The sequence below is a fragment of the Garra rufa genome, chromosome 16, assembly GCF_049309525.1.
Source record: "Garra rufa chromosome 16, GarRuf1.0, whole genome shotgun sequence".
Classification (NCBI taxonomy): Eukaryota; Metazoa; Chordata; class Actinopteri; order Cypriniformes; family Cyprinidae; genus Garra; species Garra rufa.
In genome coordinates this window covers 1,630,697-1,656,937 of record NC_133376.1, presented here as the reverse complement: position 1 = coordinate 1,656,937, position 26,241 = coordinate 1,630,697, and the positions used below count along the sequence as shown (strand labels likewise).

The 26,241-nt window shown below is 36.8% G+C and overlaps 2 protein-coding genes across 2 annotated transcripts in view; both read left to right on the top strand.

The window, feature by feature from the left end:
• rell2 (RELT like 2) overlaps window positions 1-1,137 on the top strand; it is a 7,749-nt gene extending 6,612 nt beyond the window's left edge. The window contains exon 5 of the mRNA XM_073821183.1: window positions 1,089-1,137. Within this exon, the coding sequence (XP_073677284.1) occupies window positions 1,089-1,137 (49 nt within the window). The remainder of the gene's footprint in view (window positions 1-1,088) is intronic.
• Window positions 1,138-8,120: 6,983 nt separating this feature from the next.
• On the top strand, window positions 8,121-21,035 carry LOC141288621 (lactosylceramide alpha-2,3-sialyltransferase-like). The gene is made up of 4 exons (XM_073820787.1): window positions 8,121-8,647; window positions 8,731-8,917; window positions 9,003-9,161; window positions 20,480-21,035. The coding sequence occupies exons 1-4, from the start codon at window positions 8,376-8,378 to the stop codon at window positions 20,729-20,731; spliced, it is 870 nt and encodes a 289-aa protein (XP_073676888.1). The 5' UTR covers window positions 8,121-8,375; the 3' UTR covers window positions 20,732-21,035.
• Window positions 21,036-26,241: the final 5,206 nt, after the last annotated feature.

Here is a 26,241-nt window from a genome sequence, read left to right as displayed (position 1 = left end):
TAACTGTTGAATAAATGCTGACGCGAGACAAAATGCCAGATTTCCAACACGTTGAACTGAGCAATGCCATTGTACCATTTTAATAGACTACTTCTAAACACATATAGCTCAGTAATGACAGCTTTATGTATTTTCTGAGAGGGGTGGGAGTTTTGTTGGGAAAGTCGGCTGATATATATATAAACTAATATTATTTTGTCATATTCGTGATTCCTGAATTTATATATGAAAACTTAGTTTTGAAGTGCATTCGTTATGTTTGTAAAGAGAAGTCGTTAACCTAGCCTATTAAGTTAATTTAATATTCTTAATAATTTTTAGAAGAAGTTAAAAGTTAAGAAAGAAGGAATTAGCTTGTAGTCTATATATAGTTATTTAGGGCTATAGGCTAATCTTTTTCTTAACTTTTATTACACTGTATATGGAAATAAAATAATTCTTGATCATATTTAACATCGGAGAATCACTGACATAATTTAGAGCAGCTACTTCGAAAACAAAACTATTTAAATCTGTATAAAGGAAAGACAAACTAAATCACAACAAGAACAATCTGTATTTTTCTTGTAATCGAGAACATTTCTTTTGATAAAATTACCTAATTAATGCCGAATGATGTTTGACAGTGAACGCATCTCCACCACAGCCGCATATAATCGCAGATATTAAACACGCGGGTCAGGAAGCGGGTCGGGTACAATATTTTCTTTTTTTTGCGGTCCGAGTTGCGGGCGGGTTAGATGAAAACGTCGGTCGGGTTCGGGTTGTTCATACATTGACCCGCGCATTACTGTTACACATGACTGGGCCATGTACTGAATATAAGGCTGAAAGAAATGTAAAATAATGCTGTATAGCTGAATACTTCATGGGTGAGACCTGGATTGAGTAATAATGACTGATAATAAATTGTTTAATCATTAATTTATAGTAGAGCAAACATTATACTGGAGAACATTTTCTGCCATTATTTTGACACTAATGTTTTCTAAATGTTGGAATAGGGTAATTCCATGTCAGTTTAACCTGAGGTTCCCAGCTCAAATATTTGATTTTGTTAATGTTTTTTCTTTTCTGTTTTTTGGTAGAAAGACGAACCGAACCGTGGGTTTTGTGAACCGTGCCGCCCCTAATTAGTATACTCGATATCAGTATCGCAGAGAGTTTCGATAATTGACATTGTTTATTTGCCAAACATTTGTGTGTTGCATGCATAGGTTGTCCTCATTTGACCAAACAGATGGGGGCTTACTCTCTTTACACCCGCCTCCCTAGTAGGTTCTATAATGCTATTGGCTCGACCGGACCAAAAGGTGAACCTGGTGGCTCAGAGCAGAGAATGAAAAATAAATACGGCAGGAGTATGAAGGGAGAAAATGACAACAGCGCTGAACTTTTGCCTAAAAAGAACTGTACGTCTGAAATATATACAGGGATCAAAATTGCGACCGTTTATGCTCCCAAAATTTTATCTGTGCAACCTCAAATTATATTCAGGAGCATTTGTGCGAGTGCGAGAAATTGCTGTGGTGCGACCTAGTTTCATTTCTTTACAAAACTTTTGCTAACCTAACTACTGCACAGACTGCTGAGAGCTGATGTGTTCGCCGTTCTCTCCAACATTACATAACCATTTAAACTTCATCTTTGTTACCTTCAATGAAGATTTGAGATACTAGCCGTCTTCCTGTCACTGACAATGCGTACCGCTGAACCAGGAACCGGACGTTTTTTTTCTGAAACCTCTGCTCTGGATTTGCACAAACTGCATTGCAATTAGGGGTGTGTGGTTTGACGATTTTAGATTGTGGACAGTAAAAAGGTTCTGTACAACGCGGCATACATTCACATCAGATGATAACTCAGCGGCAGAGTTCCACTCACGAAGGGGAGTATTTTCCACTGGGGACACGCTTTTCAAAATCCTGTTGGTGTCCTCCGACTTTCAAATGGTTTGTTAAAGTAATCTCTTGTATTGCAGAATGCATGCTCTGCACCGCCGAGAGTTTCGTGCGATCCTTAATACGAAACCAAAAGTAAAACGTGCACGCACATTGAAAAGCAATTTTAATATCCCACATTTAGAGAGCGACTCCCCAGTGCGCACAAATTAGGCTAGATAAAATATCTAGGCTGTTATTAGAATGTGGGCTATAATAAGTTGTGTAGTTGTCTATAACTCTGTGTCATACTTGAAAAAATTTGGTCTCTATTTCCATTTTGAATATTGAAAGAGTAGTCTACTTTGAATGTGGCTGCATTTATTGTCTATTTTTTGTTATTTATACTGTAATTTAAAAAAAAAAATTGATATTGAGGCTTTCAGAAACAGCCCATTTGATTTGCCTGGCAATTGGAATCGGCCATGAAGAATCAAGATCGGTGCATTACTAAAAACAAATTGGGTGCTAATTTTAATAGTGAACTTTTTGTTTAATGTTATTTTTTTCATTTATTTTTTGTTAAAAAATATTTGTTTTATTAAAAAAAAAACAGGCATGGCAAGGAAACATTTAGTTTAAAAGATGCTCTTGAATGGTTAAATGCAAATAAAAAGTAATGTTTGAAAGCAATTAATTTTGTGTTTGCAGGTCTATGGTAACAGCAAACCAGAAATCAGAATATCTGCCGAGGTTTTAAGTCATTCATGGTGTTTTAAAGTCAAAATTTTTGCAACTTCCTTGACATAGTGTTTTTTTTTTTTTTTTTAGCCTGAATTAGATTTAATTCGGATGACAGAAGAATATCTATTACCTGTTTATTTTAGCATGATCATTACATATATAAAAGATTAAAACAAAAATAGAAAATAATAATAATAATTATTAAAGCATTTCTCTAGGGAAATGTAATATCGCAAGGAATATCGTTATCGCAATATTCAACACCAATATCGCATATTATCCCAATATGGTGCAGGCCTAATGTGGAGCCAGATTAGAGGATTGTAGAAATTACTGGCAGCAGCATCATTTTCTTTGTACACAGTTATTGGTAGGTCTATTAGTAAAATCTGTTGACTTTAGTAATCTTTCTTTCATTATGCCAACAATGACAGTTCAAAAATAACTAAAAGCACAGTGTTTTTGTTTTTTGTTTTCTCAAAGTTTGCATGCCTGTAGCTCAAGAAATATTAAAGATATCTTAATATCCTTTTAGATTCTGTTTCTTAACAAACTTTACTTTGTTAAATTCATTTTAAAGGCCCTCAATGACTCCATAAGACGTGGAGATCTTAATGCGGCTCCATTAGTAAATTGGTCAATTGATCACATTTTCAGTGGTCAAAAACCAAACATGGGTCATTTTTGCCTTCACCTGATATTTTTTCCTCTTAAAGAGAAATATATGAAGAACAATTAATGTTAAAACTAGAAAAGTTTGTAAATTTAAAATGTGGAAATGGTGAAAATATCTTGCGTCCCCATGAGAAACAATTATTGTCCAAATAAGGCTTTAGTTGATGTAGATCTTAAGATCTTCTGGAGATTGTGAGGACTTTATCCTGACCACTGATGTTCCTGTTTGCTTGATTTCTAGCGGCTGCATTCCACTTTACCTTTTTATAATCTTCTGTCTTGTTGAATCAAGCGTTTAAGGTCTGTAAATGTGAACGTTCTTTTCCAGTTGAACAAAATGTGGTGCACTTTAAAATGTCTGTGGGGGAAGTGTTATCAGTAATTTGTGTCAGAGTGAACATCCTGATGCTCAGCAGTTATTTTTAGTTAAAGCAAAGTAGAAATGAAAAACAGCTGAACCTTTCCTATATGTTCTATATGTACAGTGGGGAAAATAATTATTTGACTTTATCTTAACATTGAGAGACAGAATAACAACCAAAAAAGTCAAGTCAAAAAAGTTATAAATTGATTTGTGTTGTGATGAGTGAAATAAGTATTTGATCCCCTATCAGTCAGCAAGATTTCTGGCTCCCAGGTGTCATTTCCGTCAAACATGGAGCTGGAAACATTATGCTTTGGGGCTGTTTTTCTGCTAAGGGGACAGGACAACTGCACCACATCAAAGGGACAATGGACGGGGACATGTACTGTCAAATCTTGGGTGAGAACCTCCTTCCCTCAACCAGAGCATTAAAGTGTGTCATAGATGGGTATTCCAGCATGACAATGACCCAAAACACATGGCCAAGGCAACAAAGTAGTGTCTCAAGAAGCACATGAAGGTCCTGGAGTGGTCTAGCCAGTCTCCAGACATTAATCCCATAGAAAAGAGGAGTGGGACAAAATCCCTCCTGAGATGTGTGCAAACCTGCTGGACAACTACAAGAAACATCTGACCTCTGTGATTGACAACAAGGGTTCTGACACCAAGTACTAAGTCATGTTTTGCGGAGGGGTCAAATACTTACTTCACTCATTAAAATGCAAATCAATTTATAACTTTTTTGAAATGCATTTTTCTGGATTTTTTGGTTGTTATTTTTCTCTCTACCTGTTTAAATAAACATCTCATTAAAATTATAGACTGGTCATTTCTTTGTCAGTGGGAAAACGTACAAAATCAGCAGAGGATCAAATAATTTTCCCCCACTGTATGTGTTTGTGTGTAACAATATAACATGCACCAAGGATTACTGAGCCGCTGGGTTCATGAATATTATTAACCATATTGTGTTTGCATATTGTGAAACTCTGATGCGCTCAGAGTGTTCAGCGAGTAAAAATATATCTGTGTTAAGCTCAAGAATTTATTAGCTAATGTTAGTCACGCATTGTAAAGATTTAGTCACATATGCAAGTGATTTAGGGTGTGTTCACCATTGTAGTTCAATATGTTTGGTTCATCAAAATTATACATTTGGTCCTGGTCTGCTTGGCGTTCACACTGGCATTCTGATGGAAAACCTACAAATACTGAACCTAAAGGCATAGTGATATGTTCACAACCTGATTCGTCAGGTTAAATGATGTATATTTTGTAACGGTACTCACCGAACACTCCAAACAAAAAGGAAAAGGTGTGTTTAACTTAAAGCGGTGTGAATGACATCAAAGTACCCACTGACTGATGGATCTGCTCAGCGCCACTTTAAATCGAATACACCTAATGGCATCTGCTGGACTAAGTGCAATCATTGTTGCGTGTATATGATTTTATTTTCACCACCTGCGAACTCATAAAGAGCTCATAAAAGGCACTAAACCTCCTTGTTGCTTCACGTTTGCCCTCTGCTCATTTTGTTTTGGATGCACAGCTTGTTCGCTTTGTGAAGTCGTGTTGCATAGCATCACATCTTGTCATTACTTCTGGTTTTAGGTTAGTTTAGAAGTATTTGGTCCGTGTTGCATTCATATTTAATTCGAACCGCACCAGGGTTCGTTTGGAAGTGGACCGAGACCCATCTTTTTAGGGTGCTTTCACATCTGTGGTTTGGTTCATTTGCTCCAGACTAAGAACCAAATGAATGCTACTACATTGTAGCATGTTTCTGCTGTTTTGGGTCCTTTTCACACTACACTGATCGCTCTGGTCCGAACCAGTTGAAAAGAACCAAAATGTGACAACATCCATGTCACTTATTGGCCAGATCGTGTCACTGAACATATTTTCTAAACTGCTAAACAATGAGAGGATTGTGGTGTTCTTGTGAGTTGTCAAAAATTGGGACCTAATATGATCATCAGACCAAATTTATGAGGCTCCGCACCTCCTCACAACTCCAAGTTTGTCCGCAAGCTGCCACGGGGCTATATTGCTAAAGCTCTAACTGTCAACAAATACTGTCCTCATCCCATGATGAACAGTGCAGCGGACTACGGCTGTGTCCAAATTCAGGGTCTGCATCCTCCTTAGGATCCTTCCTACCAGGCTGAAGGAGGAGGGGTCCTCCAAAGACCGCAAAACCTGGAAGTAGGTGTCAGTGAATTTGGACAGCCTACACTTCTTTCAGTTCCCTCCCTTCCCCGTTGTTCATATCCTGTCGCCTAGCAACCGTGACAGCGCTAAGCAAGAAATAAGGTTATCTGTACTGCACAAAACATAATAACTACTCTTTCATCCCTAAAAGCGTTAAAAACATCTTCAGTCACTAACAAGAAATTAGCTGTGTGTAAGGGGATATTCACACAGGCAGTAAGAAAGAAGCTAGTTTACGAAAGTCTAAAACCAAAGGCCTAACTAGACAACCGCTGTAAAAAAATATTTTTTGAAACGCCAGTTTTTTTTAAAACTTCCATCATTACTACTGTTTGCTTCGTCCGCCATTATTTGAAAATTCTGGAAGCGCTCTGCCGAAAGGAATTGTGGGATAGGTAGGACGGGAAAGGATCCACCAGACCCATCCTTCAAATTCGGGGAAAAGGAGGACGTATTTGTGGGCCGCATTTGAAGGATCCTATGAATTTGGACAGCCTTCGTCGCGGCGCTGTGACGTAACATCCTTCAAATGAGTCCTCCGAAGGATGTAGACCCTGAATTTGGACACAGCCTACAGCAACATTGGAGCGGTTCGTTTATGATGACAACATGAAGCAAACTCAAACAGACCCAACCACAAAAAGTACTGCACCTTTTTGGGCTGATCCAGCTGCCGTAGTCCGCTGCTCTGTTCATTATGGGGGTTTGACAAGTATTTGACAAACTTGGAGTTGTGAGGAGGTGCGGAGTCTCATAAATTTGGTCTGATGATCATATTAGATCCCAACTTTTAAAAACTCACAAGAACACCACAATCCTCTCATTGTTTAGCAGTTTAGAAAATACGTTCAGTGACACGATCTGGCCAACGAGTGATGTGGATGTTGTCACATTTTGGTTCTTTTCAACTGGTTCGGACCAGAGCGATCAGTGTAGTGTGAAACGGACCTAAAACGGCAGAATAATGCTACAATGTTTCATTTATTGCCCGTGGTCTAGACCAAATGAACCGAACCACAGATGTGAAAGCACCCTTAATCAAACCAGACACACCAAGTGTGCACACACCCTTATTTGCATTGTAGAGTTTGTCTACATTTATGATGAAACATAATAAAAGTCTTGGTGGTTTATAGCTCTTGGTGAACTTTGCAGTTGAAGTTTAAGATACTTGCTATATAGTAAAAATATTTTAATTTTAATGCTAATCTAAAAATTACTAAAAGCAAATATCACTTTTACTTTTGTTCTTTTGAGTTTGAATATCAGCCAGAAAGTGCTTAATGCTTTTAACATCTAATACTTCAGTGCTGCGAACCCACCGCACATTTTGAATGTCTAAATATCTAACTCAGCCTAATCTAATTCAGGAGCTCATCAGATAAGAGAGATGTGCAAATGTGCAGAGCCGCTGCTCTGGAGGAAGTGCAGATAGGTCAATATTATTTGTGTACTGTTTCAAAGCCACCTTACAGAAGCTCTCACTACTAAGTTTACTAAAATGTCTAGATGAATGCTGGTCATGGAAAATATCTGCGTGTGATAAATGTAGTCCTCATTTGTAAGTTTCTTTAGATAAAGCTGTCCGCTTGAAATACATGTAAAATGTAAATTCTCTCAGTTGCTGCTGCAGATAGAAAAGCAGAAGTGCCTTGATATGCGCTGTTGCTGTTAAACTTTGTTTCTGACACCCGCTTGTCACGGAGAATTGGAAAGAAGTCAAGCGATGTGATGGAATAGAGATTGCAAGCACTCTACATGAAAAGAAGGAAGGAAGGAAGAAAAACATCGAGTTGTAGAGCTGTGTCTGCATAGCTGTGAAAACAAATCCTCACCTTAGAATTATAAGGTTCTGTCTGCATTCTGAGAACTTTCGAGATATTAAACTTAGTTTTTGCGTTCCATAGACAGTGTAGATAGAACCATTTTTTTTCTAAAAAAAAATGTCCATAGCTTACAAAAGAAACATCAAAAAATGTAAATAAGTTGTCACAGAATAAGAAAATGTAAATAACTCAATTTTGACAAATGTCAGATAGAACCTTATAATTCTAAGGTGACGAAATGCTATGCTTCCTCATATCAGCGAACACAGTTCTTATGAGCTCCGGTCTTGCACAGCACTGCATTCTATATGTCTTATTTACACGCCTGTGCTGTGGCTCCCTAGAACAACAAGAGTTATGAACAACTGACCTAAAAGGGGCATGTTTAGGGAGAATATCAAAGGGGCCTAAGACCGAGCCTTGTGGCACAACATACTTTATTACTTTTGGGTTCAGATATTTTAGAAAAGGACAGATTAGTGCCTGTCCAAAATGTTTTCTATGTTTGCTGATCCTGTGTTATCCATAAGATAACTTGCACAATACAAATGTTTTCAGTTGGCCTGATGTGAGCGTTTGCATTAAGCAGTGCATTTTGACTTGCAGCGTGTCCGGTCCTATGTCCGAGAGATACTCGCCCGAGAATGCAGACCTTCTTTTGCCCGACGGAGAATGGAAGCTGAACGTTACAGCTCCACACCAGTACTAGAGCCCTTTTTGGACAAGAACACTCATTTGAATGAACAAATATTCCAATATCCACCACCGTTTGGTTTCCTGAACATGAAGAGCAAGCTTCAGGAGGTCCTGGACCTCCTACCGGCCTCCTCTGAGGAGAGACGTGGAGGGAAGGACTGTCGTCGATGTCTAGTGATTGGAAATGGAGGGATACTGAAAGGATTGGGTCTCGGGCCTCTTTTCAACCAGTTTAGTACCATCATCAGGTGGGAGTGTGCTCCGCTTAATTTGTCTTGTTTTAGCTAAAGGTGCGTGTGTGTATGTGTTCATGACTCTTGTTTGTGGTCAGACTGAACAGTGGTCCCGTGCGAGGTTTCAGCGCAGACGTGGGGAACCGCACCTCCATCAGGATGAGTTATCCGGAGGGCTCCCCAAAGGTCTGGGATGATACAGATTCAGATCTCACATTCGTGACTGTGATCTACAAGTCTGTCGACTTCCAATGGCTCCGTGCCATGATTACCAAGACATCTGTTGTAAGTGCTTGTTCATGAATCAGAGCGATGATCGTCTTGATCAGTGCGGTACACCTGGACATCTCGTTTACCTGTCACTCTTCAGGCGCTGTGGGACTGGCTGTTTTTCTGGCAGAGCGTGCCGGCGAGTGTCCCGCTCAAGGCCTCCCAGTTCCGTCTGCTGAACCCAGAGATTATTAGAGAGACGGCCTTCGACCTGCTTCACTATCCCAGTGTTAGGGAACGCCTCTGGGGCTGGGACCAGGTGAGCTGCTGTTTTTGCTGTTGGTTTAACACATTCTTCTGTAGTGATTGTGAAAATGATTAATGCATTTAATGCTGCATCCCATCCAGACCTGTCTGTCGTTAGCACGATTATTGAGTGTCAACCTGAAATTCTAGATATGAGCGCAACAAAAACACTCTCTACTATATTAATATAACATAATGCAGTTTAATAATATCACACAAGCGAGAGTGCTGTTTTTACCAAATATCTGCACCATTACCAATGTGATACCGATTTTAGATGACAGCTGAACGAACCGTTTTGTAGTATCGTTACATTTTAGATGCAGTGTTGTCTGATTTTCTTAGTTTCACTACTGAAAATAGTTCCAATCAAAGCCACAGCAAAACTGCTGAGCATCTCAGATCAACACGTTTGAACAGGTTGATTCAGTGACGGGGTTGTTGTTTTTTAATCTAGCCAGTCGGTGACTCATTCATAAAGAAGCTGTTTGAACAATTTGTTTAATGGATTAATGACTCAAAAAAAAAAACCTTGCTGCCATCTACTGGTGGTTTTAGTTTCACATGTAAAATATAATTTCTTCTTCCTTTTCTTTTTTAGGGGCCAAGCACCAAAGGTGCAACATCACTTGTATTCGTTAGATTTTTTCTTATTATTATTATTATTCTTCCTTTTTCAGTTTCTTTCGCTCCTGAATCTGTGGCAGCCCATAGACCCTCTTGCGGGAAATTAATGAAATGTGGCAGAATGATAGAGGACAGTCTCCAACTCAAACTCTGTAGCGCCACCACTTACGTTCATGCTAATAACTTTTGAATGTAAGGTCTAATGTAAGGTAAAATTATTTTTTCCTCTGAATTGAACACCAAAAATGTAAAAATTGTAAGTTTTTTTTTTTTTTTTTTATAGTTTACTTTTTCAAACTTGTCCTAGACTATTTGTCTGATTTTCACCAAAAATGTCTCAGATCATCCTCAGACCATGCTGCCAAAAAAAAAAAAAAAATCAAGTTGAATTAGTCAAACCGTTCTTGAACCGTGTGTGAACGAATTCTACAAAGATCATGGAAAATTGATGTGAGGCTATATCTCCGCAACAGTAGTGTATTTACACCAATATGACCTGAGGCTGTCTGCGGTGTTTCAGCGAAATGCCACTTATAGTGGTCAGAAGATGGCTCTTTTTGCTAACAACTCAAAAATCACATAACTGTTCAATTTTGGGCATCAGTCAATTTGAATTTTGTCAAAAGATGCTGAGTTTTACAAATACATTGCTGTGTCATAACAAAACTCACTGTGTCTTCTGCATTATGCTTTGATTCCACTCAAATAGTTTTGTGGCAGCACCACCTTCTAGTCCAAAGTTATAAACACATTTGCATAAGTTTTGAATGTATTAGCCTGTTAAAGTGGTCTTAATATACACTGCCAGTCAAACATCTGGACACACTTCCCCTCTCTTTGATGGGGAAGTGTGTCCAAACTTTTGACTGGTAGTGTATTCTTTGGGTCATGCTGAGAACACAGATTCTAATTTTGAACTGAACTTCCTCTCTGTCATTTTAATTTGTTGACTTTTTCAAAGTCCTTCTGGACGGTTGGACTGGTTTTCATCAAATTAGGCTCAGATCATCTTCAGACCATGCTGGCAATAAGTTATGGATTTCGTGACTATAGACATGTGAATTTGCTGCGTCTGAGGCTGTATCTCTGCAAAGCTTTGACATATTTACACCAAACTTTGAGTGCACCATTGTCACCTCACACTGACCACAATTCAAAAATGCTAATAACTTTTGATTGCATTAGCCTATTGCAATTAAACTGGTCTCAAAGTAATCCTTAGGTCATGCCAAAAACAGAGATAAAAATTTTGCCAAAAATTAGTCGAACTTCCTGTCCGCCGTTTTGATTTGGTGAAAACCTACTTTTTCAAACTCATCTTGATTTTTTTTACCAAAATGGAGTCCAATCATCTTCTGACTGTCCTGACAAAAAGTTATGGATTTCATGTTGATAGACAAAACCATATTTGTATAGTGACTCTGATACGGTGGCCGGCAGAGGACATGATCGGTTCACTTATAACTCGTGGGAACGTGATTATTATGAGTTTAATGCGTAAATAAACCTGCGTCACCATAGTAACCTGGGATTATTAGAGATGGGTTTATAATTATATTTTATTTTGAATTAAGAAATGCTATTACTTACTATAGAAATGTATACAATATTAAATAACGACAGTAACAACAGGGGATGCTGTCTACACTCAAAAGAAGTTTACCATGAATAAATATCACAAAGTACAAATACAATAGGTCTACAAGAAACACTTTTATGCAGTTATGAGTCCATTAACTGATCCTCTTTTTTTCTGTAATATTTGCATTATTATTATTAATATTATCCTGGTATTATTGGTTGTATTTTTATATTTGTTTATATTAGTTTTTCCTTAATTTCAATCTCTTAACTTAACGTTTTGAATGTAAATGATACTGTAAATGCCAGTAAAGTTTTGATTGACGGTGATTTTTCCTGGAATGCAGTTTAAAGGTTGAGTTTAACATAAATTTGACTTTATTTTGTCTAATTAATAGCCTATATAAATATAGTGTTTCATTGACGAGTGAATCGTTTTCGTAGTTTCATTTGTAAATCATTTATCGTCACACACAGGGATAAATGCAGTCGTAAAGTCAAAGCGTTAATCATCAGGCGTATATGGCAGCAAATACTATCATGAACAGAATGTAGGTTGTCATGATGCCATAAATATGACTTCAGTCATTCTTGAGAGGTGGGACAAAACAGGGTGCAAAATTGAAAAAAATAAAACTTTGTACTCAGACAAAGGAAACTACATTTATGTATCTTATATGTACTAAGCTACTGAGCTATGCTTTGATACAACCTCCCAACTTTTCTCTTTTTTTTAAAAAAATGTGTTTTTTAACTTGGAATGTGTAATATAATTTCAACTTTAACAGCTTTCTAGATGTTTTTAACATTTCAAAACACATTCTCATGTTAGTAGACAGATTACACTTTCACATGTGACCAACAATTCCACAACAAATATAAAATATCATAATGAAATATCATCAAAATATTCATCTGACGGAGGTGACAGAACTGACGGAGTTGACCAAAACCTGAATTTGTAGTCATTTTAACTATCAAATACATTGAATCAATTAATTACTGTATTAAAACAACCACAACAAACAGTGAGTATGTTATTGTTTATAAAGCTTCTATTCAAGAGTCACATTTAAGTATTTTGATATATTATTGGAACACAAAATCTTACGGTGGTGACATCTGACGGTGTTGACAAATTTGCCATTTCTTTCACAAAACAAATGGAGTTCATGTAGTAGACATTTAGTTTTTTTTCTGTTGATGCTAGAGGCTAATGGAACCTGCTTCAGGAGAATAAAATGGTTTAAAGATTTCAAATAATTTTCTCAGAAATTGGATGTTTGGTGTTGACATATCATAGTTGTGACACACGAAATATTAACATTAGAATTAAAATATTCTAAAACTATAAAACTTAGCAGAGCCTGTGTGACATTGATGTACTCTGCAGAAGAGGACTGTGGCAAGGGGGTCCTTTTAGAGTGATAGCCCCTGATATTCCCTGATTTTATTACATTTTAAGTAATGTCTGACGGTGTTGACAAAAAGTGAGGACACACCTTCGAAACCTTATTCAACACACATGTCTGACTGAAAAACAACCTTGCTTTAATATGAGATATTATTAAGTGTTGCCTTTGATAAAACAAGGTCTTTTTCATCATTAAATTTTTTTTTAATCCATTTTATAGCATATGAATGAATAAACCCTTCTCTGTGGACACACAGTTTTAGATGTAATGAGAAGACAATAAGTGTCATAGATTTCACATAATAATGAGCAAATGATATTGAAGGGGATAATTGTGTTAAATACATTCTATTATTAATCCCCATAGCATTTACAATTGAAAATATGTTTTATTTTTAAAACTAATAGCAGTTATAATTGGTGGACATGTTTTGTCCCATGTCTCAAGAATGACTGACTTACGATACTATACCAGCTGCAGTATTCTGTTCATTGGACTCAATTTGTCTCAAAATGTCAGAAGTGTGAGATATAATCTTGGAATTGTGAAAATATAATCAAAAGTTTGAAATATAAACCTAAATTTACTTTTTAATAACTATTTTCTTCCATGGCTTCCATAGACTGCTACTGAAAAACTGCCACTAGCCCTTACAGCCTCATTTTCATATCCAAGAAATCTTTTTAAATGCCATCTACCCTGTCTAAAGGTCTACAAAACCCAAAACACAGCCACAATCAGAGACAGGGTTTCCGCGGGGTCTTAAAAAGTCTAAAATTTAAAAATCAAAATTTTAGGCCTTAAAAAGTCTTAAATTCGCTGTTCTAGGTCTTAAATAATTTTACACAGGTCTTATTTTTCCGATGTCCATGTAACGCTACCTCTAATGCTCATTTAAATTCTCTTTTTGTTGTTTCCGTGGTGTTGTAGTTCTTTATTTCACTATTCCAAATATAATTTGCTGTATTTAAACTACAAATGAGACCAACATGCAATAGCCAATCAGCTTTCTGTTATTGGCGCGAGTCTCTCTCGGATTGTACCGCAGAAGGAAAATGGATTTAACTTTTTAGCTTTGGGAAAGTGCAAGTTTAGCGACACTTAGCTTGAAAAAACTGAGGGCTTGGCTAAGGCCAGTTGCTAACAACTAGATTTTTTTTCTCCCTCTGTGGAAGTTACTGCGTCTTCAGAATCGCAGTAGCAGAATACAGGTCAAACGACCAATGTTGTCAATAATAATAGAAATATAGGTCGAGCTAGTCCGTCAGCCTTCGAGATACTTTTAAAATGTTTTTTTTTTTTACTTGCCCGACCGAACAAACCACCTGATTAAAACTGAAGTGACAAAAACAACTAGCGAAGCATTGAATGGCAAGAAAGATTCATATTTTAATACATTCAACATAAACAGAAATTGATAATGGATAGTGTATTTCTGGTCTATTTTTGACACAATTTAAAACAAATGAATGTAACAGCACTCTAAAGAAACACAATGAGGTAAAAAAAATCAAATGTATAGTTTATTTATAACATGATATAGTTCAGTAATATACCAAGTGAGCTTTTTGCTGAAAATTCTCACAATTACAAATGTTACATTAATTTTAGCTCAATAAAAAAGTAGTTAGTCAAGTAGTTACTTACATATTAGACCAGACCTGGGCATTTTACGGCCCCCGGGCCATATACGGCCCTCTCGATATCCTTGACCGGCCCGCGTGAAGTAATTGGTTAATTAAAATTCAAACGAAAATGGGCCGTGCCATGACCAGTTCTGATAAAGAGAGTCAATGGAAATCTTATTTTGCTATTTGACCGCAAAAATAACCCATAAACACGCAACCGCGCTGCTTTTATTTTGTTTGTGTGACCGTATGCGCACCCTCACACAAATGTGTTCGCGATCAGAGTATGTGAGCGCAGAGGTATGATTTTGAATGGAGGGAGCGGCGGATTTTTGAAAAGTCGGAGCGTCGTGGTTTTCACTTGCTCCAATAGTCAAGAGCGCTCCACCACCGCTCTATCATGAGTACAATACATGCCAACGGTCCGTAATATAACTGCATATTAAGTAGGGATGTCACAATACTCAATATAATACCGAACCGTTCAGTACGACATTCAAGGTTCAATACGCGCTTGTGAATTGCGGTTTTTCGGTTTTGCATCTAAATATCTTCCTTCCTTTTATTTCTCTTGGAATTTGCTGTATGTTTGCCCACAATTGCATGTGCTGAGATGAGAAAACGCTTCCCCTCTTATATTTGAAAAAAAATAACGCAACACGCAGAGCAACTTCCATTCTAATGACATGCAATCATAAGCCTTTCAAAACCTGTTGTCCAACAAAAGTTATAAAAACAAGTTACAAAAACATTATAACTTGTTTTTAATTCACAACATCAGTCGAGCGTTTGAAATAACTTCCTTATGTTGTGATCAGATGTGGATTCTCATCACAGAATGAGGCAGACAATTCAGCAATTCTATAACGTTACTCATATTCAATGTATGTCGATTAGCAATGGCTTATGAAAATACCCGAGATGGCTTGAAGAACACAGATAAACCATTATTGCAGACGAGTGTTTATTGTCCTTAGATTTCATCATTCAAAACGTTTACCGTTATATCTTGTTTTTAATAAGTTACTGCAATAGCGATGCTTTCATCCATATTAGAGAAGCTGGAACGGAACGTTATTAGCGCTACTTCTTTAATGCATGTGTGTTTTGTTTTGTTTTTGCACAAGGGCGCCCTCTGGCATCCAGTATGAATGAAACCCATTCTATTTTGCGTAAAAATACAAATTTTTTTACCTCTCTCAAAAGAAGAATTAAGCAGACACATACTAAACCACACTTTATCTAGTGTGCAGAGGTTTACAGGAGTATTTTGTTAATTTGTTCCAAAAAAACCCACACTGAAGTGGCAAGATATATACCGAGGTACGTATTGAATCGTCAACTAACTGTATTGTTGCATCCCTAATATTAAGCAGGAATACACATGTTAAACATATTTAGCTTTATAGAGATGGATCACTCAAATCAGAAATAATGTGAAGGCTATGATGACGGCAATGGATATGAGCAGTAAATTTTAGTTCACAAGGAATTAGTTTGTTCCTTTTAGATACTAAATATTTTCAGGTGACAGCATCATTTAAACAGGTATGCCTACAGAACAAAAGCAGCAAGGACTTTTTACAAAGCTTTATATATCGAGGGATGCAGTAATCAAAACCAGCGTTGTGATATCCCACAAAATCGTGAAAAAGTAAGCCATTCTCAGGTAAAACAATCAAACACTGGGGGCACTTATTGCTTTTTATATGAAGTATATCATATACTTCATATAAAAAGCAATAAGTGCCCCCAGTGTTTTACTTGTGTGTATGTGATGCTGGTCTTTAAAACACAAATTGTTGTATAAAGTTAATAGTTTTTAAACAAAAATTTGCATTTCCAGAATTAAGTGCACTTGTTCAAGCCTAACACAGGCTAGATTTCTCTTATTGAGCAAAAAAAAACAACAACACTGGGGCATTACTTGCTTTTTTATAAAAAGTTGATGTTGTGATGCTGGTTTTTGAAATGCATATACTTGCATCTTTGTTTAAAGTTGCTAGTATTTTACACTTCAAAATACATTTTTCAAACTGTTTTTATGAATGTTTATTAAATTGGGATGCATTTGTGTGCTCCAAATTTTCAGTCTCACTGTAGTGTTTCATTTATTCTTTTTTTATTAAGAGAAATAAAGGCAAAACTGAGTTGTGTATTGGTTCGGCCCTCAAAAACTGGCCACGTTTCTAATGTGGCCCCTTGAGAAAAATAATTGCCCACCCCTGTATTAGACAATATGCAACATTAGCAGAAGCATTCTCCTAGCAACGTTCTGCTATAATTCAGCGTTTTGATCGAATTCGAATCAGTTGAAATAACTCGCTCATGAAGTGACTTACCGCCACCTGCTGGTAGTTTAGTGTGTTTAAAAGTATGCCTCCACACCCAACATTTCTAATGTATATATTTATAAATCAATAAATGTATTTAAAACATTAATCTCACTTTTAATTTTGCAGTGTAAATTATGTAATCTCACTGCTAACAGCCATTTAGAATTTATTGATAAATTCATAAAATAAATTTCAAAGGTAATGCATACATTTCAAAAGTAAAAAAAGGCCTTTATAAAGGTAAATCAAATATGCAGATTTAAGATGTAAAAGCTAATAGAGCACTGATGAAAATATTGCTTCAGAATTTTTTTTTTTTTACATCAGATATTTCTAGTGGTACTTTTATGGGGATATTTTGTTTCACAGTATATCGTAGTAATAAATTTAATTTATGACAGCCATGAAATTGTGTTTACTTTTTACATTAAACGCATTAAATATTACATGTATGCATGTAATATAATATCTATTTCCATTACAGGTTTAGGTCTTAAATTTCATATAAGGTGGTATTAAAAAGGTCTTAAGAAGTCTTAAATTTCACTTGTTCATATCTGCAGAAACCCTGCAGAGATGAGAGGTGCATTTTCTGCTCCTCAGGTCTCATTCACTGAGCTTCCTACCAACTCCATTACATTTATACATTTACTATATAACAGCAAATAAAGTCCTGTCCTATAATTGTTCACACTCTAAAAGCTGTTTCACTCTTAAATATGTCACAATACATATGCTATAACTTCTGTTACACGACACGAAGTTTGCTGAGCAGGACACTAATTATGAGATGGTGTGAAATCCAAAATCCAAATGGCAATATGCAACAGAGGTTTGCTTTTGTTACTTTTTAATTGTCATAACCTTGTTTTAACCTTTACAACTAGAATAAGGCAAAGATACTGACAAACAGTCGTGTTTATTTGGACTCGAACCCAACACTAATGATTGATTAGAACCAAGTGCAGAGCCCCTATGTTAATGAAGGACACTGCATTGGTGATGCTTCCAGAAATGAAGTATTACCCCTACAGTAGGCAACATTTGAAGAGGATCGAAAAAGTTAATCAAAGTCGTCCTCAGACAAGAATGGGTGTTTGTTCTTGTTTTAGGACAAATTTGATCAATAGTTTTGATCCACTTCAAATGTTGACTACTGTACTCTAAAAGTGGGCAAATTAATACAAATGTTTTTTGTAAGATATTTTGAGGTTGAATAATTGATTCTTGAGCTGCTATTTTTGAATAACATTAGTCTGAATCAGACCCTCTCTTCTGATAAACTGCAGCGTGAACAACGATGTTCTCATTTCAAACTGAACTGAAGCGTCATGAAACACTGAATAGCATATAAAGCGTGGACACAGCCTGAGCTACACAACACACAGCAGAAAGACAATCATCTTATGTTTCTGCTGGTGTGCGTGTTCAAATGATCGTGTTAAGTTTGTTTAGTGTTCCTGCCGTGCATACAACACATCTTATGGTACTGCCTTATGGACGATACTACCGTTTCAAAAATGCAATGGCGCCGCACATATATACATATATTTTTAAGCTTTAGGCCCCGTTTACACGAAGGGAAAACGCAGATATTTCCCTGCGGTTTGACCTCTCATTTACACGAAAACCCCGTTTTTATCACAGAAAACGATTATTTCTAAAAACTCCGGCCAAAGTGGATAAATTAGAAAACGCCGTTTTCACGTTGTAGTGTGGACAGTAAAAACGGAGGCTTTGGAAAACGATGACGCATATTTATAGTCATGTGACGCATATTGTACCAATAGATATCTATGTTTACAGCAGTAATTGTGCCTGTGCTATTTACACACTGCTGCTAAAGAGATTTACCTTGTACACTCCTCAAATTATAGTCCTAAAATGATGACGGAAAATTTACTCACAGTTGCTGTCCTGCAAAACATGATGACAACTGCTTTTCAGATAAAATAATGAGCGTGATATAGACGCGTCAGTGGATGATGAGATATTTCCGTAAATTATCCCGCCAGAAGAATTGCGTGAAAACTTATTACATCTGTATAATTTTAATGGCTTTACGCATGTGCAGTAAGGCGAATTTGATGTTTTTCTACGTTTCAGTGTGGATGAGAAACGTTTGGAAAACGCTTGGAAACGCTAGTGTGGACGGAGAGCGTTTTAAAATGAAAACTCCGTTTTCAAATGTATCCGGATTAATGTAAACGTAGCCTTAGTATCGCCATACTACCGTAGGACCGGTATACCCTTCAACCCTAGCAGAAAGTAAATTAGGTAAAACAATACACAATAGAAATATAGCCTTAAGTATTATTATTATTATTATAATTATTATTGGGCTATTATTATTTTAATAACTCGTTAGGGCTATATTTTGTTAACGCCTGACAATTATGCCAATATAATTGGTTTTGACGTTATGATTTTATTTATGCTCATGTGTGACGATAAATGAGTGTGTTTTCATTTACAAATGAAACTATGTGAACTATTCATTCCTCAGTATTTATATAGACTAGTCTATTAATTAGATGAAAAATAATATAAATGTTAAATTCAGTCACAGTCATATAGCATATGTTCGGCATTTACAGTATCATATAAATATAGAACGTTAAGTCAAGAGATTGAAATGAAGGGGAGAAAAAATGAATATGAACGAATATAAAAATATAACCAATGACAATAAGCTAGTAGTAATAATAGATGATCAGCTAATAGACGTACGACTTGTAAATCTATTAACTGATCGTCTTTTATTTAAAATGTTTCTTGTAGGCTGATTTTATTTGATGCTGCTTGCAGCTTTATTGTAAATTAATTTCAGTATTTAGCTTTTAATCTCATTGCATGCAAGTGTTGTATACAGTGCCTTGCGAAAGTATTCATACCCCTTCATTTTTTCACGCTTTGTTGCTGCCTTATGTTAAACTCCTTTAAATTACTTTTTTTCCCACATCAATCTACATCTCATACACCATAATGGCAAAGCACAAAACAGGTCTGTAACAACTTTGCCAATTTATTATTTATTCTGGGACACTGGAAATGTATCTCAGGAGCATTCATATTGCTTCTAGATGTTCCTACACTTGGAGTGGAGTTAAACTGTGGCAAATTCATTTGAATGAGTCTGATTTAGAAAGACACACACCTCTCAGAAAAGGTCTAACAGCTGAAAATGCAGATCAGAGCAAAAACCAAGATAACTGCCTGTAGAGCTCAGTGACAGACTTGCGTTAAGGCGATGATCTAGAGAAGAGTTCAGAAACAAATCTGCTGCATTGAAGGTTGACAGAAGCATTCTCCATAATGGAAGACGATTGGAGCAACTAGGACTCTAGAAAATGTCCAAGCTGACAGAGATGGAGAGGTGAAAAGGTGAGGCAAAGAATGGCAGATAATTGCCAAATGCAGATGTGCAAAGATGCTCACATCAGACCCAAAAACACTTGAGGCTGTAAAGCTGCTTCAACTATGGACTGAGTTAAGGGTACGAATACTTATGCAATCTACTTATTTCAGTGTTTTATTTTTAATACATTTGTCAAATTTGCAAATCTGGTTTTTGCTTTGTCATTATTATGGTGTATGAGATGTAGATTTAAACTGCTCATTTAAAGCAGTTTAACCCAATGCTGCAACAAAACAAAATGTGAAAAAAATGAAGGGGTGTGAATACTTTTGCAAGGCACTGTTTGTGTGTGTATATAAAAATGTTCAAATGTGTTTCCTCTCCAGAATGTCCCTACATTAGGAGTGTCTGCGCTCAATCTGGCCACATACCTGTGTGACGAAGTGAGTTTAGCCGGCTTTGGCTATAACCTCAGCCAGAAAGAAGCTCCTCTCCATTACTACGATAACAGACTGATGACATCCATGCTGAAGGAAGCCATGCACGACGTGCAGACCGAGACGGTCTTCCTCAAGCGTCTGGTAGCATCAGGCAGTATTACTGACCTCACCGGAGGAATCCACTGCGACTACTGCTGAAGATGACCAACAGACTCTCACAGAGAAAGATGAACAATAACTTCAAACTGGTCATTGACATCCTGCTGAGTGTTTTACTGTTTAAAGCTGTGCTACTGATGCTCTGAAAGATGTTTTATATCAAATCAAAAGTAATTTTACTAAAATGAAGGTTTTAGATTCAGCTTTTAATATACATTTTAGTGTCTTTTGTTTTAAAAAGATATTTTGGAAAATATTTTATTGTAAGCTGTTCGGTGGATAATCAACGCTTGTTTGAATGTTTGTATTAATATGCAATAAAAGCAGATTCTGGTTGTCTGAACTTGCATGTTATATCGGTAATATTTAGTTTTCAGTGCAATAACTGCAGTCCTCCAACAGATGGAGCTGTTGCTGTAGAAAATACTCTGAAGCGTCTAGCAAACTTCTAGTAAAGTCAAACTTCATCTTTCCAGTAAACCATCTCTACGTGTGACACATGAGAAATTAATTTCTTATTTCCGTTTGCCGTTCTTGTCATGTAGAGACGCACACACGTGTTTGTACACCGCATTCAGATGATTTCTGCCTCCTGACACTAGTTTGATCTCCAGCTGAAGACTGCAGTCATCTTTAGTCTTCCTGCGAGTGGACATCTTTGAAATCGTTGTACTTTGGGGCTGACTAACATTAGCGGTCTTATTTCAAGACATGGAACAGCATTCATGTCTTAGAAGAACGCAGCAGAATGAGTTTCAAGAGAAACTGCAGCCAAAAACTCAGTTTATTCATGCACCTAGCAAGTTTGGGATTTTGGGCTTTTTGGTTTTTCATAGTGTTTTTTCAGACTAGTGGAAAAAAAAACATCCAAAAGACACTGTTAAGTGTTTCTTTTATAGCACCTTATCTATTTATGTCAATAGATTTCAATTACAATCCAGATTTTTACATAAGGCCGTTTTTTCTCCTACACTGAGCCATAAACCTCCACTTCAGCTGCACTTACACACACCACACTTTACAGTTTTATTCCTGAAGGTTTTTACAGAGGGATTTGTTCTGATATAATTTGCTTGATTTTATACATTTTATTCCCCCCAAAATGTAAAAAAATTGTGTTTCCTAACTTTTTTTTCTGAATTATGGCGTGACGAAATGAGATCCCCTCTGTAAGAACATTTGACTCTAATATGTCAAAAAAAATTAAACAAGAATTTTGAAACTGATTTCATCCAGTGTTTAAATTTTTGTACTAGAAATGTATGCAAATTAACACATACTTCATTAAATAATGCCTCATTTGCATATTTAGACCTAACATTTGAGAAAACTTGTTATACAAAAAATGCAATTATCAATGTAATCAATCATCTGGGTAATTAAGGTGATAGCTATTAGTTAATTTTCACCCTATTCACCTGCTGTGTCTCGCCTTAAAGGGGTCATCGGATGCCCATTTTCCACAAGTTCATATGATTCTTTAGGGTCTTAATGAAAAGTCTCTAATATACTTTAAATAAAAATTCTCAATAGTAATGTAAAAAAAGCACCCTTTACCTTGTCAAAATCAGCTCTGCAAAATTTCAGCTCATTTTAAGACATGGCCCCTTTAAATGCCACCGAGCTCAGAACAGGAGAACGGCTGAATGGATTTCAAAACGGTAAAAATCAACTTATTAACTCGGGGGGAGTTGGAGAATGAGCCTGTTTCCAAAAAACACAATGCCATAGAACAACCTTTTTTTGTCTGAATGGTTCTGTAAAAAGCCTTTTTATAATCTAAAGAACCTTTCTGTTTCACGAAGGTTCGTTGTGGCAAAAGAAGGTTTTTTTAGGTTATAAAAAGGTAAGAAAGAGATGGTTCGACTGAATGGTTAGACTTTTTTGAAGACTGTAGCAGGACAGAATGTCTGATGTGGGTAATCGAGCATGTCTCTGTGTTTTGATCTGATGTTGTGAGAATACATCAACAGCTGTTTATGAGTATTATATATTAATAGCACACATTTAAGCTATTAAAAGCTTTTAATTACTCTGTTGACTGGTCTCAGGGTTCACAGCGTCCAGAACACCAATGTTTTTACTTTCAGAAAAGATAAATTACTGTCTGACCGTTTGATATTTTGGTAAGGAGATAAAAGCAAGGACTGTTATTTATTTATTATTTATCAGTAGTATTTCAGAACTGCGAGTGTTCGTTAGCACCATTTGGTGTTTGTTTTTGGCATCTGATATTGTGTTTGGACACAGAAGCAGTGAAGTGTGATGTCAGGTCGTGCTGGAGCTGAAAGATCAGATATTAAAGCATTGCGATTGTCTTTGAAATGCAAAAGACCTGTGTAGAGTATTCAGACAGGTGGATGTGATTTTCCTGATATTAAGCACCAGCTTTGGTGAGGTCCACAGTGTTTTTGTCCATCAGATGGTTTCATTTATCCCTGAACAAAACCCTGTGCTGGACCTGAGCCATGTCTCTGAACGGGTCGCGTTTTTAGGTTTAGCTGGTGAGACAAATCATTCAAAAATGTCCTTTGGTTTATTTGATCTCTCTCCTGTTTTGTCCTTGCCTAGACAGAAACTTGGAAAACATCTTTTGGAATAAGAATGATTCAGTAGTTTGTGAATGGGTGTGAGATCTGCATGTCATGCTATTCGTTTTTTTCCTGTTTAAATCATTTATTTATTAAACTGGTTGTGACAGTCTGGTCAGCCCACACCCGACCGACCCAGAGGAGAAAATCCCGATGCTCTGTATGGCCAGTCTGTGCCTGTAGAAATGGACTCAGCGATGATACGTATGTAGAAGGAGAGCGGGCCACTGGATAAATGAGGGTTCGACACCTCTCCTTCCCAAAAGAGCCTAAAGCTCCTGCCCTTCAAGCTTCAGCAGAATGAGGATGGACAGATCTCACCAAATGTGTTGGAGACAGATATGGACATTCACCATCTTTCAGGAAGTCTGTGGTAACAGTATGAAGTAAAACCTGTACTTGTGTGAAAGAGTTGGCCTTAATATCAAAAACACTTTATAGTGACAGTAAAGGGGTCATGTGATGCGGTTTCTTGTTTTCCTTTGTCTTTGGAGTGTTACCAGCTGTTTGTGTATAGATACGATCTTTAAAGATGCAAAGCTTAAAGTCTCAAACCCAAAGAGATATTTATTATAAAAGTTAAGACTCAGCCACACCTCCCTAAAACAGCTCGTTCAAACACACTCCATGAAGTGAACCAGTGGGGAGAGTAGATTAGCGTAACACCGCCCATATATATATATATAGAGAGAGAGAGAGAGAGAGAGAGAGAGAGAGAGAATGCGTAACTTTTAGCGGCTGTTGTAGTGTTGCAGCTAAATGTTGTGGAGATGCAGTGTGTTTCATTGCCAAAGCAAAAGTACTTAGTTTAGCCTTCCAAATGAGGACACAACTAGGAATCAGTGGTTCAGTTATATTTACAACACTGTACCGGAACAGTACAACGCTAATATTTGGGTGTGTGATGCGCATTTGACGGAGGACTGTTTCCTGAACCTGGGAGAGCAGCTTACAATGCCAGCTGTACACAAAGGGTTAAGGCTATAAAGTGGGGCAATTACAATGTTGAAGGACAGTCTGTGCTTCTGACTCGCAGCCTGTAAGTACGTTTTCATATTTAAAGAACTCAGTACTGACTATTTACACGCCACTTTTGAGCAGTGTAGAGTAGTGCTTGTTGTTTCTCGTTCTAAGATCACAAATGCAGACATGGTGTTATGTTTATGCGGCACAACGTAATGTGTAAAAAGACAGTATGAGTCATTATAATCAGTAGTTATGTCCCCACTGGATACAACATATGCCTCATTTATAATGGGTTTTATTGTTTCTGTCTTGTTGCGCCGAGAAACTGCATGGTAAGGGCTGTAACATTTCCGTCACACGCTTGAGGTATTCAGCCAATCACAATGCACCGGATAGCTGGCCAATCAGAGAACACCTCAGTTTTCATCAGATGAGTTTTGTAAAAATCAAAGCATTTCAGAAAAGGTGGGCAGAGAGGAGAAACAATAATGTACAGTATGTGTAAAATATGTTTTTTGAACCTCAATCTGCATAAAAACATTGCATTACAACAAATACACAAAATAATGCTCTTTTTAGCAACATCATTCGACTTTAAAATCTGACATTTTCCATGTTTAAGTACTAAAATCAGGTCCCTGGTGCATCTACCAAACCCTAAAATTGTGAAAAAGAAACAAAATTTTTGGTAAGCCTTTCTCTGCAAGCATGTGAAAAAATGAGCTGCTCAGATTACACTCCCCCATGACGTCAAAAGGGGACCTTATTATAATATTTCTGCCCCTTTATCTGCACGTTTCCACCCACAGCACCATCATTTCGTTTTTTTCAAGCAATAATAGTGTAGCAGTTCTAACACCATGGCAAAAGTTTAAGCAAAGCATGCTATCTGTTCTGTCGTTGGCTGCACAGATGAGCACAGAACACTGTTTAGAGTCCCAGAGTCTCCTTGAGTCCCCTTTTCAGAGGAGACAAGAGAACAGTGGATTGATTGATTTACTGTATATTATGCTGTTAAAACGCATGATTTCAGAGAGATAGACATGATAAACAAAACTAATGTTTTTTGGCAGAGTATCTGAGGTGCATGGAGTCCCTAAGGGGACATGGTGGTGGAAAAAATCAGGGGTGCATCCTCTCGCAAAACTTTTGGGTTCCCTCAAAAAACTTTTTGTTCCCTTGCATTCTATCGCAAAGATATTTGCATTTCCTCGTAAAACTTTTGCATTTGCTTGCAAAGATATTTGCATTCTCTTGCAAAACCAGTTGAGTTCAGACAAACACTTCCTGTTTACAACTTGTAAGTCAGTGGTTCATTCAAGGCATGGTTTTAGGACATTCTAAAACGCTTTAAAGTCACCATAGAAAAAACACAGAAAACACTTAAGAGGCTAAGAGACAAAGACAATAAAATCAAAAGACCAAATGTGTTTTCTCCTCCATAAAAAAAAAAATTATAAACTCTTTACGGATTACTGCGTTGTTCATCTGTACATAATATATTCTTAATAAAATATACAATTTGGACTTATTTCACTGTCATCTTATGCTAAGCTACATAAAGAAAATGCTTATGCAATTCAGCTAATATATTGCACTCATCTGTTTGCAGTTACACAATATATTTTCAATAATTTCTATAGCATATTTGGTCTTTTTATCAGTCTTTATGGGAGGTGTTCATCTTTTTCCCTTTACATGCAGTTTAGCAGGCTTTGTTCACATTCTGGGCTATTCTGCTTGTCTGTATGCTTAAGGTGTGTACTGAATTTGGTCCTCCAGTGTTTCACATTAGGCATTTTAGACTGTCCCAAAACTGTGCTTTGAACTACCGTAAACACTGACTGTATTTCTTTATATTTGAGTTCAAGTTCAAAAAATAAAACTCTGTTAACTGCTCCATTGTGAATACACAGAGCTGAATATACCAATGCAAGCTGTAAAGTAAAGAGGACGTGTTTGTACAAGCTCAACTGGTTTTGTGAGAGAATG